Genomic DNA, 13,108 nt, shown 5'->3' with positions numbered 1-13,108 from the left:
TGTCGAAAAATGACTTAAATCATTAAAATTATTTAAATTAAAAAAACTTAATCTATACTCTCTATTTCCTTTGAAGTATAATTTAGGTTTACTTCAGTAATTACCGGTCGCTAAATAATTATTAATTTCATTTTTCATTTGTGTTATAGAATAAAACAATGTCCTTAATTAATTATAATTAATTAAAATAACTAAAATGTACGAACCGCAGATAATTTAATATAATTGTTTTATTATATAACACAAATGAAAAAAGATATTAATATTACTAAAAATAATTTATATGTAATTACTATTAACTAAGTGACATTTTAATAATAATTTAATATAAAAACGTATTTTTTAATAAAATAATCATTAACTTAATTGACTTATATCGCCGCAGTGTTTTCCAATATTATTAAGATGTATAAGCTGTTTAATATTTTAATTATGAAAAGTAAATGCTGTAAAAATACATAAAAATTCATTATCAATTACACCTAAGATCATTTCAAAAAATATAAACAGGAACTATTTTTTACGTTTTTGATATAGAAATTAAGTTTAATGAAATAGAAATAAAGTTTAATATTTCTTATTGAAAACATATTTTTTAATAAAATAATTACTTAAACGCCCAGAATTTTCTAGTATTTTTAAGATGTATAAAACATTTAATATTTTGATTATTAAAATTAAATGCTCTAAAAGTTTAAATAAAAATTCTGTAATAATTATAAAATAAATCATTTTAACAAGAAAATGATCAATGTTAAGAAATTTTCCAAGGGGAGTAATGTTTATTATGAAATTATTGTTACAAATTAGCTTCAATTTCTAGTTTTGATGCTGTTATTAGTATTAAAATTAATTAGCAATCATTATATAAATTTATTTTAATAGTGCATATTAAAACTACATAAAAATGACTGGCGGTATGAATAAAAAGTAGTATAGCAAACAAACATAACATAATAAAAATTAACAATTATATTACAGTCACTTAGCTTTATTTTTATTGAATAGTAGTATACTAGCTTATAGTTTTTCTTTCTTGGTTTAATCTTAATATTGATGCTGAAAGGCAGGAAACTGACATTGAGCATTTCAATATAGAAGAAATATAAGACTATGAATATAAAATGAAATGTTTGAATAAAACGGCGCTTACTAATAAGAATAACACTAGCATCAAAATATTTTATTTTCTGTATGTCGAACTATACGAACTTTGCCTTTCATAAAATTGACGTCTTGCTTCTTGTCATCCGCTCATACTGTCAATGAGAAAATATCAAAATTTATTTAGTCAGTTGTAACGTTTTTAGTGCGTTACATGTCTTTTTTATATATGATATATGATGTCTGGCCTATCATCACCGGATTCCCTCTCGTTCAGGCCGGATAGATTATTTGACGCGTAATTTTTACGTTCCCTGGTCGCCAACCCTGTGATCGTTCGACACAACCCTGTTACTATTCTGTGAAGGCGCGCGCTGTCAACATCGCTTCTGTCAATCCTCCGTGCTTAGCCTCAATTTGTTTTGACGCTCTGTTTTATCCTGGCAGCTTTTAGAAATGGTGATTATTAAATCTTGCTGTATAATCTGAATCAGCTGCTATTTCAAAGCAACAGGTAAAGATGAGATATTATCCTTTTAGATTCGATATTATTATTGAATATTTTTAGGGTAGAGTTACGGATGTCCCAACTTGTATTTGTGTTTTGCTGACACGTTGGCGTCCCTTTTCTTTTGTCCTCCAGAATGTCACATGGAAGAAAGGACATGTTTATTATTTATTGAGCCCTCGGAAGTATTTCGAGGTAGGTTTATTTTGTTTATTAGACCTTGTTTGGTTTTAAACAAGAGTTTCATATTTTTAGGGTCCAAGATACGGACTGTGTCCAAGGTACGGACTATTTCCAAGGTACGGACTGTGTCCAAGGTACGGACTGTGTCCAAGGTACGGACTATTTCCAAGGTACGGACTGTGTCCAAGGTACGGACTGTGTCCAAGGTACGGACTATTTCCAAGGTACGGACTGTGTCCAAGGTACGGACTGTGTCCAAGGTACGGACTGTGTCCAAGGTACGGACTGTGTCCAAGGTACGGATAGTGTCTTATGTACAGACATTATCTTATGTACAGATGTCCTGTGGACGAGTGTCCCCAGTAAGAATGATTTTTTTCCTACATATAAGTGCCACAGCGTGGAGGTAGCTTGAGTCCCATGCTGCTTCGTTCCCAGCTATAAGCTAGTTAGTTACGGGTGTATCAAGTCATGGTGTCCTCATTCTGGCCCCTTTGGTTGTGTTGGATGGCTGATACAGAGATGCGAGACCACCTCACGCTGTTACTGTTTAAAGCAGGATTGCATAAAGAACAGCTAAGTGTAGATTTAAGTTATAGTTTTGCATTTAACATTCAAAACATTTACAGTCTTAAACAATAACGTACATCTTAAATAATATCGTATAGACTATGTTGAGTGGTTAGATTGTTAAGAACATTCATGTCGATTTAGTAGTTAAAATATAATTTAGATCTTAGGTTTCATTGCATTATGTCTTGTAATAGTATTACTTTTTTATAGATATTATTATTGCACTAACATCATATAAAATATATCAAATTAATTAAAGTAATGCTACATTTCATATATTCTCTTAAACTTTACATGTCTTGTATTTTATCATAGTTGTTTTCATAGATATTTAGTACAACTCTTACCACCACTTTCTTTGACATATAACCACTACATATTCACTAGAACTCTACAATGTCATGTATCAGCAACGAACATCATGAATGAATATAGTCATTAGTTTTAAGTAATATACAACTGTGTTTTTCTTTCTCTGTACATGCCTGGCGCCCAATATCTATTTTTTTGTTTATTGTTATTAATTAGTTTTCTTTCCAGTGAAATACCTTATCCACGACTGCTCTCCGATGAAAAGCTGCCGTTCGCAGTGGTGGTTGTTTAAAAAACGCTACACAGTTGATAAAAATATTAATTTGTTTTGTAAAATAAAATAATTTATTTCTTTAAATTTTCATCATTATTAAAACCACGGAATCTAAATACTTTAAAAAACTTTTTGTAACCTTTTTTGTTGTGATTCCCTACATTTTTATTAATATTTTCCTAAACTTTATTTTACGTTAATCTCTTCAAAAATGAAAACGATGCATTTCTTCAAAGATTTTCTAGCGTGTTTATGTTTAGAAGAACTTTCAGCATGTCAAACAGAAACGTGTATTATTTTGTAAAAAAAATACAGGATAAAAATTACATAATGTATCTCCGCAAGAAGACTTTTGTGTGTTTATGTTTAAAAAAATGTTTGAATTGTAAAGCAGGGACGTGTTTTTATGTAATTGATTTCAGTTTTTCTAAAGTCAGAAATAAGAAAATAATTCATTTTTAGGAGAGAGAAATTTTTGTGTTTGGAAAGGATATATGCAGTTATAAGTGGTTTGAGCTAAAAAGAATCAAATTTAAAGAAGGCGTCCATTTTCCTCAAAGAAATTTTTAACTTTTTTTAAAATAAAAAAAAGTGAAGAAAACGAAATGAATGATTTTTAAATAAAAAGGGGTAAAATAGAAAAAAGCCACCAAACCAAACAAAGAAAAAATTGGTCAAGTGTGAGTCGGACTCGCGCACGAAGTGTTCCCTACCATTTATTATCCATACAATATTAGACTATATGTCTTAACTTTTTTTCCGATTTAGCTGAAATTTTGAATGCGCGTATAAGTAATTTAAAAAAAAATGAAGAAACACATTATTAAAAATTGTATTAATCAATAATAATCTTCTTCTTCTTTCTCAGCCTGGTTCCATCCAGTGTTGGATATAGGCCTCTTCTAGGTTTTTCTATGCTTCGCGATCTCTAGCCAATCTTATCCATTGTCTTCCCGCCACTGCCCTGACGTCATCGACCCATCTCTTTTTTGGTCAGCCCACACTTCTTGTTGTTCCCCTAGGTCTCCATAGGATTACTTTTTGGGGCCATCGGTCTGGATCCTGTCTTGCACGCTATCCATTGCCACTTCAGACTTGCCACTCTTTTAACGACATCTATTAATTTTGTTTTTTGACGTATGTGGGTATTCCGTATTTTTTCCCTAATGGTGACTCCCAACATGATTCTTTCCATGGCTCTTTGTGCTACTCGTAGTTGTTCTGCTGTTTTTCGAGTAATTGCCATAGTCTCAAAGCCATACGTAAGCACAGGTAGAATGCAGCTGTCGTAAGCCTTTTTCTTTAGGTTCATGGGCACTTTTTATCCTTGAAAATATCGCTCATATTTCCAAATGCTACCCATGCCAAATGGATCCTGCGTTTGATCTCCGTATTTTGGTTTTTCTTGCCCAGCTTGATTTTATGACCTAAATATATATAATGGTCTACTTTTTCAATAATAACGTTGTCCACGGTAATGTTATGGATATTGTTGCTCATTATCTTGGTCTTCTTCAAGTTCATTTTAAGGCCAATTTTCTGGGATTGCTCATTTAGCTCATTTAGCTCATTTAGCAATATTAATCAATAATAAATTAATCAATAATAAATATGTAAAAAGTAAAAATAAATATATAAAAATGTGTAAAAATTTAAAAAAAAACGATTAAAAAAAGTCGCCTTGACTAGGATTCGAACCTACGGTTCCAACGTCATAGCAGCGTAAAGTCCTAACTCTTTAACCACGCGGCCACTGAGGACTTGAAAGATTCTATGTAAAATTCTTACTTAAAAGATAATGTTTAGTGAAAGTACTTTTTTATTTATAAACATTTATTTAATTCTGTTTTTAGTATTTGTTCTTAATTTTTGTTTGTTTTCTAGGATGACTTTATGGGTTCAGCCGTATTAGATTTAGTTAGTTTAGATTTAGGACGAAGCAACGAACTAGTCTTGCCCTTACAAGATCCCTCTAGACCAGAGACTTGTTTAGGAAATATTTATATTACAGTTACACTATTACCTAAGACACAAGAGGATAAAGAAATTGTAAGTATTTTTTACTGTAATTCCCTTTAATTATCTTAATTCTTATATAGTATTTTAATTACAAGTCATTTAGTTTTACAATTTATTTTGGTTAGTGAAAAAGTTATTTACATTTTTTTAATGCTGCATATTATTTAAGGTAGTTTTTTTTTATTTCAGTACTTCCAAAAAAATACCAAAAGTCAAGACGTAAACAAAAGACTTAAGTCGCAAATTTGGAGTTCCGTAGTTACCATAGTTTTAATCGAAGGAAGAAACCTTCTTGCCTGTGATCCCGAAACGGGTACTTCCGACCCATACGTTAAGTTTAGGTAATTATACAATGTGCTAATTACAATCATAACTGAATTCCTTATCAGTGTATTAGATTACCTAGGTTTAGATTAAATTTTTTCATGTGGCTATTGGCCTGTTCCACTGCGACCTTTTCAAATCTACTGTTGTCCCCTTCTGATTTCTAGGTTATATTCCCCACTCCTATCACTTTCAAAATGTCTAACAACTTATAGATCGAACCCTCCATATAACTTCATGTCAATGACTTTTCATTGCCTAATACAAACAAGCTCACATTTGCCAAGCTGTATGTATAATGACCTATCAATGACATAAAATGTATTCTGTCGTTTCCTCTTCATATCGACAAAATTGACATGACTTTGTCCGTCAATTCCTGATCAATTCTATCAACTTAATAACAACTTTGACAGTCATTCTGTTTTTGATTATCAAGTTTTCTGTAATTTTTGGCGAATAGTCTACCATAGATAAACGAAACAAGTTTAGATTGGAAAGTGCCCATAAGGACAATGTAAACACTATTTGGCGTTATTCTTGGGTAATTAACGGTCGCGACTCAAAGCTTTTGGAAATTTTGGATCGGTTCGGCTTTTTCCGGAATTATGTCGCTAAATATTATTTATTGATATTTATTATTATTTTCTTTTAATTTTACAAATAAAATACAGTGTGTTGCATACAAAAAACTTTATTTTATATAAGGACACGTATGTGAAATACCTATGAAACATTGGAAACCAACGTTATGCCACGATCCACGATGGTTTTTGCAGTTCACAGTTCACAACACAGTTTTTTAGTTTTTAATTCCACTTTTTCACAATTATCACGGGTTTGAGTAAGTAAAATTTAAATTAAACTCACAATATAGCAATAATTACTTTGAAAATGGACGTTTTAAACACTTTTCGGTATTTTTTAGGCGGTTTAAATTTTAAAAGATTTTATAATTTTTGAAGATTCTGACTTTGACAAGAGAAAATTGGTCGATATGTGATAAGAATGTTTAAGAATTTGTATTTATTTGTGTTTTAATAGCCAAAACGAATACGTAGATTCTCGCGACAGTTCTCGTGTAAAATTTATTTTTTAAGTAAAATAATGGATGTTTATGAAGTTCGTGAGAAAATTCAAATTGTAAAATGTTATTTCCAAAATAGGGCTCTGGTACCTTTTAGGTATATCGTCAATCTTGAAGTTATTGATGTAAATTTGATATTAATATGTTCTACAATTAATATTTTAACGTTTTAAGTACGGATCGTCGGCTAAATGTTTGAGATCACTTCACTATTGATACTTAAAATTATTATTTTTAGGTTAAATTTACGATAAGTTGTCAATGTATGCGATAATTATGACAGATGAGAGAGAATGTGTTTTACTTATGTTTTACTGGTTGTATTATTTTCTCTATTATATATAAGTTTTCTCTATTAAGTTTAATAAGAGTGGCAAAAGAGACATAGAATTAGTTTATCTTTTGCTCGCGTCTGCGCATATCGCCTTGTATCGCTGGCGGTAACGAAATGTTGAAAATCCGGATTTTGTTTTATTTATACTTTCTTATTAATTTTGAAAAATAGGGGTAGCGATATTAGGTTGATAAGAATAGATATTATATTTTGATCTGTGTTAAAAGTTGAGAAAAGGATCACAATGGTAAAAACGTCGGCCGTAACTGAGTTTTGATTGCATTGGTTACAACATTCTTTTTGGGGGGTTTGTTTTTGGTGTTATTGGTGTTATTTATGGACGATCCGCACTTTTTTTGTTAGAAAATGTCATTATAAGTGTTCCTCTTCTCAATTCTGTATAGAAAATTTTAAAGTTTTGATGTACCTAAAAGGTACCAGACCCCAAAATAGGTCTTATCGGGATATACAAACAATTTTTCCACAAACTTTTGTAAACCGGCCAATTCCATCTTTATCTACTATATCAAGAGTTATTAATAATTTTGAAACACATGGGTGCGTGTCCCCACAAAAACACAAAAAGCCTGATGTGTTGATTAATGAAGAACAGGAGTTAAAGCAAGTGTTCGTTTGTGCTACCGCGGATCAAAATCCCACGTTTTCAAGTACATGTAATCAAATTGCTCAGGTGGTTGCCCTGCACAATGCCCGTATTGTTCAAGAATATTTGAACAATACTTCTCCCAACCGTTTAATTAGTGGACATTGAACTATTTTGTGGCCCGCTAGATCACCAGATCTTTCTCCAAATGATTTTTTTTGTGGGGTTATGTAAAATCCAAAATGTATGGTCATAATAGGGCTAATAATCTGGATGAGCTTCAAGTAAAAATACGAGAGGCTTTCCAAACTATTAGCTCTAATATGTTAGACGGGAATTTTAGAACTTTAGACGACCGCCTAGGCTTCTGTCAAACACAAGAAGGTGGTCTTTTTGAACACTTGTTATAACTTGTTTTTATTTAGAGTAATATTATAGTTTTTTTTTGGGTTTCGAGAATTTATTTATTTTTAGTTTTGGCTTGTAAACACACTCAAATAATAAATATTTAAGTATTTTTATTTTAAATGTTACCTTAAGTGAAGGTAAACACTTAAAATGAAAATAATAAATACACGGCACTCCTCGCGTCATATTCCTAGTCTGTCACGACCGACCGGTCCAAGCACAACTGCAACTGCGTACTGCCTGACCAGCCGACTAGCCGACAGTGACTCTCGAGTACGAACGCAAAACGGGTAAACGTAAATTCGTCCGGCAACTTGCTATGTTACTAGTAGCCTGGTCAGCGCCAGATCGCGTACAACGGTCGCGACCCAAAACAATTATTTATTTTGACGGATTTTCCAATTTAAATTTATTTCCTTTATCTATGAACCATACAAATTCCTGTAAATAAAATGTGACAATCGAATTTGACAATGACAAAGTCATATTTTTGCTGGTATTTGCTTTCTCTGGGCCGTATTATAAATTTTACTAATTTGAAGATATATTTTTGCAGATAACTTTTAAACGCCTATTCCAACTGAAACGAAATTCTATGAAAAAGTACAACATTAACTCCCCTTCAAAATAGTCTAATACAACTTTTACATGTAGTAGAGTATGTAATATACAGGGTGTTTCAAAAACATGTGCCATCTCTCGTGGGGTGATTTCTCACGTAAAAATAAGATTTATTTTTCATATCAACATGGGTCCGATTCTGCTTTGTTTCGTAGCTACAGGGTGTTAAAGTCTGCTTTTTTAGCTTTAAAATATGGCGCATTTGTAGTAACTTTTACCCTCAAAATTTGAACCGAAACTCTAACAGTACTTAGAAGAAAATTATAATAAATCGAAAACATATTAAGATTTTACCACCCTGTAACTATGAAACAAAGCAGAATCGGACCTATGTTGACATGAAAAATAAATCTTATTTTTACGTGAGGAATCCCCCCACGAGAGATGCACATGTTTTCTGAAACACCTTGTATATATTTTTGTAGACTAGAGAAACTATAACTAACTATAGAAAATACTCTTTATATTACCTATTGTTCAAGAAATGCACTAGAAGCTTTAAAAGCAACTCGTATGAAACATAATCCATTTCTAAATTGAACTTTGAGTATCTAATAGAAAATATAGTGCTTCTTTATCGACACTTAACTATTTTTACTTTTAGTTCATCTTCATACAAAAATAAAATTCTTATTGGACGCAAAAAGACCGTTATATTTACTACTTTTCTTCTCTTAGTAAATTCACTCTATCTGTATTTTAGTAATTTTAACTTCTAGTTGACTTTTTAACAGAAGCTGACTAACTGAATTTGTTATTATTTCATCATTGTCATCATTTTCAGCTTATTCAACCATATCTAATTATGGTATATATTTAGATATTCTCATTGTAATTGGGCCAATTGTTAGTCGGAGAACTAACTGGTGACATATTGGCCCATTGCCACTTGAGGGATTTGATTATGTAGATGCTTTGAATAAGAAGACTAAGGAAGGAGCATATCAAAAATCTTAGGTACACCGCGATGGGCCTCAAATATGGCCGACTTAAATTCCGGTTTATCAGTGTCGTTCTAATTTTATTTAAAAAATGTAAAACTATGATGTAGGGTAGACGTGGGGTAGACTCAATAATTTGTTGTTTTATTTTACGTTGTGAATAAATGTTGGTAGTTATTAAAATTGTTATAAAAATATATAATTCTAATAAAAATAGATAAGTTATAATAAGTATTTATTATCACAAACATCCGATACGCTACTGAAGCAGGTAAGTCAAATTAACGTATTTAAATTATTTGACATCTAATCTTTGACAAGTAATAAATAAAAGCTAAAATGCAAGAAAAATATATAATTTAGTTAATTTAAGTGAATTTCATAAATGATTGGTTTTATTTACACGTATGTATATTATATAGTCACTTACTAGCGAAAATTTGTTCCATTATTTCACTCAATTTTTGCCGAGATCTACCGCACGCTACACAACCAACTATTTTAGAGTCTTTTTCGATAAATCGCGATAGTGTCACTGTTAATTTAAGTTCTTCCACAATTTCCATCTAGATTTACTACCTTTATACAACTATCAGTAGTAGAATAAATAATAAATAACATAAAATAAGCTCCGTAAAGACTGACAAATCCTCAAAATTTCAAATCAAATTCAAATGTGTCAAATGAATCGTCAAACAGAACTGTCAAGGATCCCCACCCCAGAGAGCTTTTATGGTGGCTTTTCCGCCCACCATGCATGAATACATGGATAGCATTATGCTCCTTCCTTAGTCTTCTTATTCAAAGTGTAGATGGCATCTATTACCTGGGTCTTTTGTCGTATCCACTCCGTTCTTTTACGGTCTTTTTTGGTTATTCCCAGCATATTTCGTTCCATTGAGCGTTGTGCGACCTGCAGTTTGCTTATAATTTCCGTTTTAAATGTCCAGGTTTCGCATGTATAGGTCATGACTGGTGGTAGCACATATTGGTCGAATATTTTATATTTTAGGTAAAATGACATTCTAAATTTTAATGTGATTGAGTTTTTTTCATATGTGCTCCATGCTATCTTAATTCTTCTCTGAGCTGTGTATTAGTTGTCCGAAATACATATCTATTCTTCTACTATTTCCGGTATTAATGAATTATTTATTACAATGTCTTTTCTGTCTACTAGTTTGTTTATTTAATTCTCTAGATATATTGTTGGTTTATACGTTTGCAGATTAGGACATGAAAAATATAAAAGTCGAACGATATGGAGATCGTTAAATCCCAGATGGTTGGAGCAGTTCGATTTACATTTATACGATGACGGAGACCAACAATTAGAAATGACTGTGTGGGACAAAGATAGAACGAGAGACGACTATATAGGAAGGTGAGTAAACGGTTATTTCATTTAAGATATTACATTTAGTATTATTAGTATATAAAAATATTTATTTTTCTGATGCAGATTTTATATTTATTTCAAACTAAATAAATCTTTTATAGTTCTTCATTTTTTCATAAGCGTTCGAGATAATTTAACCGCTATTTTCATTTTTTCAATAGTTTAAAATATATATCAAGATCCACTCTCTATGCTATTATATTTTCATTTCTGGATTCAATTATACATTTCATTTTTTTATATTTTTTTCAGATATTTTTCGTCATTAGCATTTTTAGTTTTTTGCTTACACCTATACAATTTTTCTTTCAAATCAGAAATACATTTTACAAAGAAATCAATTCTTATGGGAAACAGTATTTGCAGTAACGATTTACTGATATTTATGCATAGCATTTAAAAACAAATATACTTATATAAACAAATTTGTTTATATTAGTTAATTATTTATGAAGTTTTTATTATTTTTTATGATTATATATATGATATAAAATTATTTATTTATACCATACATACTTAAGGGTACCCAAGTAGCATTTGGACGTTATCTAACGTCGGGTATACGTCGCGTTCAATAAACCCGACGTCGGGTACCAACGTCGGTTCGACCGCCTGACGACCCTTATTTGCACCTAAATGGGGAATACAGATTCGGGTCGCCTCGACGTCGGTATCTGACCTAATAGGGAATGTAATTCTACCAATTACCAACGTCATATTACGTTGGATTTTAGTCACTTTTAATTTGTCGCTAAGCACTTACGTTACGTTTGGTTTCATATTCGCTACCAAGAATACATAAAAATCTAACCAAACTACCTAATTACAAATGGATTCATAATCACTTCTCGAATATAACTATAAGTGCCTATCTAATTTCATATTATGATAATTCTGAATCATTAATCCAGACATCAGTTTTGTCAACGGAAGTCACTTTTTTGATATATCTGATTAAAATACTCCGGAAAACAACGAGCGCCTTCAAAATTAGGTAGATTTATGAAATAAAAATATCTATAAAAAAGTTACTCGCAAAATATTTTTTTAATTTTCTAGCTGGTTTAATCATAAAACTGTACTGTGGTTCCCCCCAAACTCAACCTTATCAATATTATTCTACTAGAAATCGAAATGTGAATATAAATTTTAAAAACAAAAAACGATTTTAAAATGGATGACAATCGGATATGTGTTAAGAATGGCGGATTTCTGTGTCCGACTTAATATGAACTACCAAATACCAATTCCGACCGGGTCTCCAACATTAGTCGTCTCACACGACCGAAGTCATCAAACCGGACGACCGGCAATCGTATTATGACGTATATAACTCCAACGTACGCCACGTTACCTCACTTTGCGTATCAGTAATTTGTGGATATGTGCAACTATATTTTAGTTCTTGTTTTCTCCTTAAAAAATGGGCAGCCACTTTTTTAAGCCTAACCTCACATGTCGGAGGAGGATGGGGTCTGCTGGTTTCCTAAGCTAAAAAATGAAATTAAGATGCACCAGTGTAATGCAGCATCTCTTCCGGATAAAAAAGCATTCGTGGGTGGAGGCAAGACATCACTACTACTATTATTATTTTGCAAAAGCCTCGACCTCTTTCTGTAAAATGTAGATGAATGTCTAAATGCCTTTTTAGTGTTTTTTTAGCCTATAGATAACAGTATCTACTAGATAAATTAATCTTATCTCCCAGATATCCTATCTGGCGCCCGAACTGCCAAATAGTGCTTTATTTGTCGGATAAAAATTTGACGCATGAGCAAAGGCATGAGCAGATATTGATTTTATTAGATATTTGACAAAATTGCTTAACATAACCAAGACATTGTTATTATTGAAGATTTTGTTTATTCCAATAAATTCGATTTTAGATTATTTGGAAAAGACTTACCTATTCTAAGTATGTAGGCTATAATTATTTTAGAACGTATGGGGTATAAACACCAATAAACACATTGAAATGGTGCAAAAACTATTGTTGCTAGTGCCGGACTTTATAAGGACTGTTACAAAATAAAGAGAGTTTCTGTTCTGTTAGAGCATCAGAACGAAGAGAATGCATTAAGTTAGGATAATAGTGATCAAAGAGTAATTTATAAATTATTTTATTTAAATCCTTTCAATTATAAACCATTACTATATATTTTATAAAATGCTAATGTTTATCTGTGTCGTCGGATACGTGTTAAGAATGGCGGATTTCTGTGTCCGACTCAATATGAACTACCAATATACCAATTCCGACCGGGTCTCCAACATTAGTCGTCTCACACGACCAAAGTCATCAAACCGGACGACCGGCAATCGTATTATGACGTATATAATTCCAACGCACGCCACGTAACCTCACTTTGCGTATCAGTGATTTGTGGATTTGTGCAACTATCACACTTTGGGCAGCC

The 13,108-nt window shown here is 31.6% G+C and overlaps 1 protein-coding gene across 3 annotated transcripts in view; it reads left to right on the top strand.

Annotated features, from left to right (window-relative positions):
• LOC115877652 (multiple C2 and transmembrane domain-containing protein) overlaps nucleotides 1-13,108 on the top strand; it is a 153,580-nt gene that overhangs the window by 111,885 nt on the left and 28,587 nt on the right. For all 3 annotated transcript variants that reach the window (XM_030893905.1, XM_030893907.1, XM_030893906.1), the window contains 3 exons: nucleotides 4,839-5,003; nucleotides 5,163-5,314; nucleotides 10,521-10,676. In XM_030893905.1, coding sequence (XP_030749765.1) covers nucleotides 4,839-5,003; nucleotides 5,163-5,314; nucleotides 10,521-10,676 — 473 coding nt within the window. The remainder of the gene's footprint in view (nucleotides 1-4,838; nucleotides 5,004-5,162; nucleotides 5,315-10,520; nucleotides 10,677-13,108) is intronic.

Source organism: Sitophilus oryzae, unplaced genomic scaffold (assembly GCF_002938485.1).
Source record: "Sitophilus oryzae breed Bouriz unplaced genomic scaffold, Soryzae_2.0 scaffold_1496_pilon_pilon, whole genome shotgun sequence".
Classification (NCBI taxonomy): Eukaryota; Metazoa; Arthropoda; class Insecta; order Coleoptera; family Curculionidae; genus Sitophilus; species Sitophilus oryzae.
The sequence above is the reverse complement of the archived record's forward strand: the minus strand, read 5'-3'. Positions and strand labels throughout refer to the sequence as shown.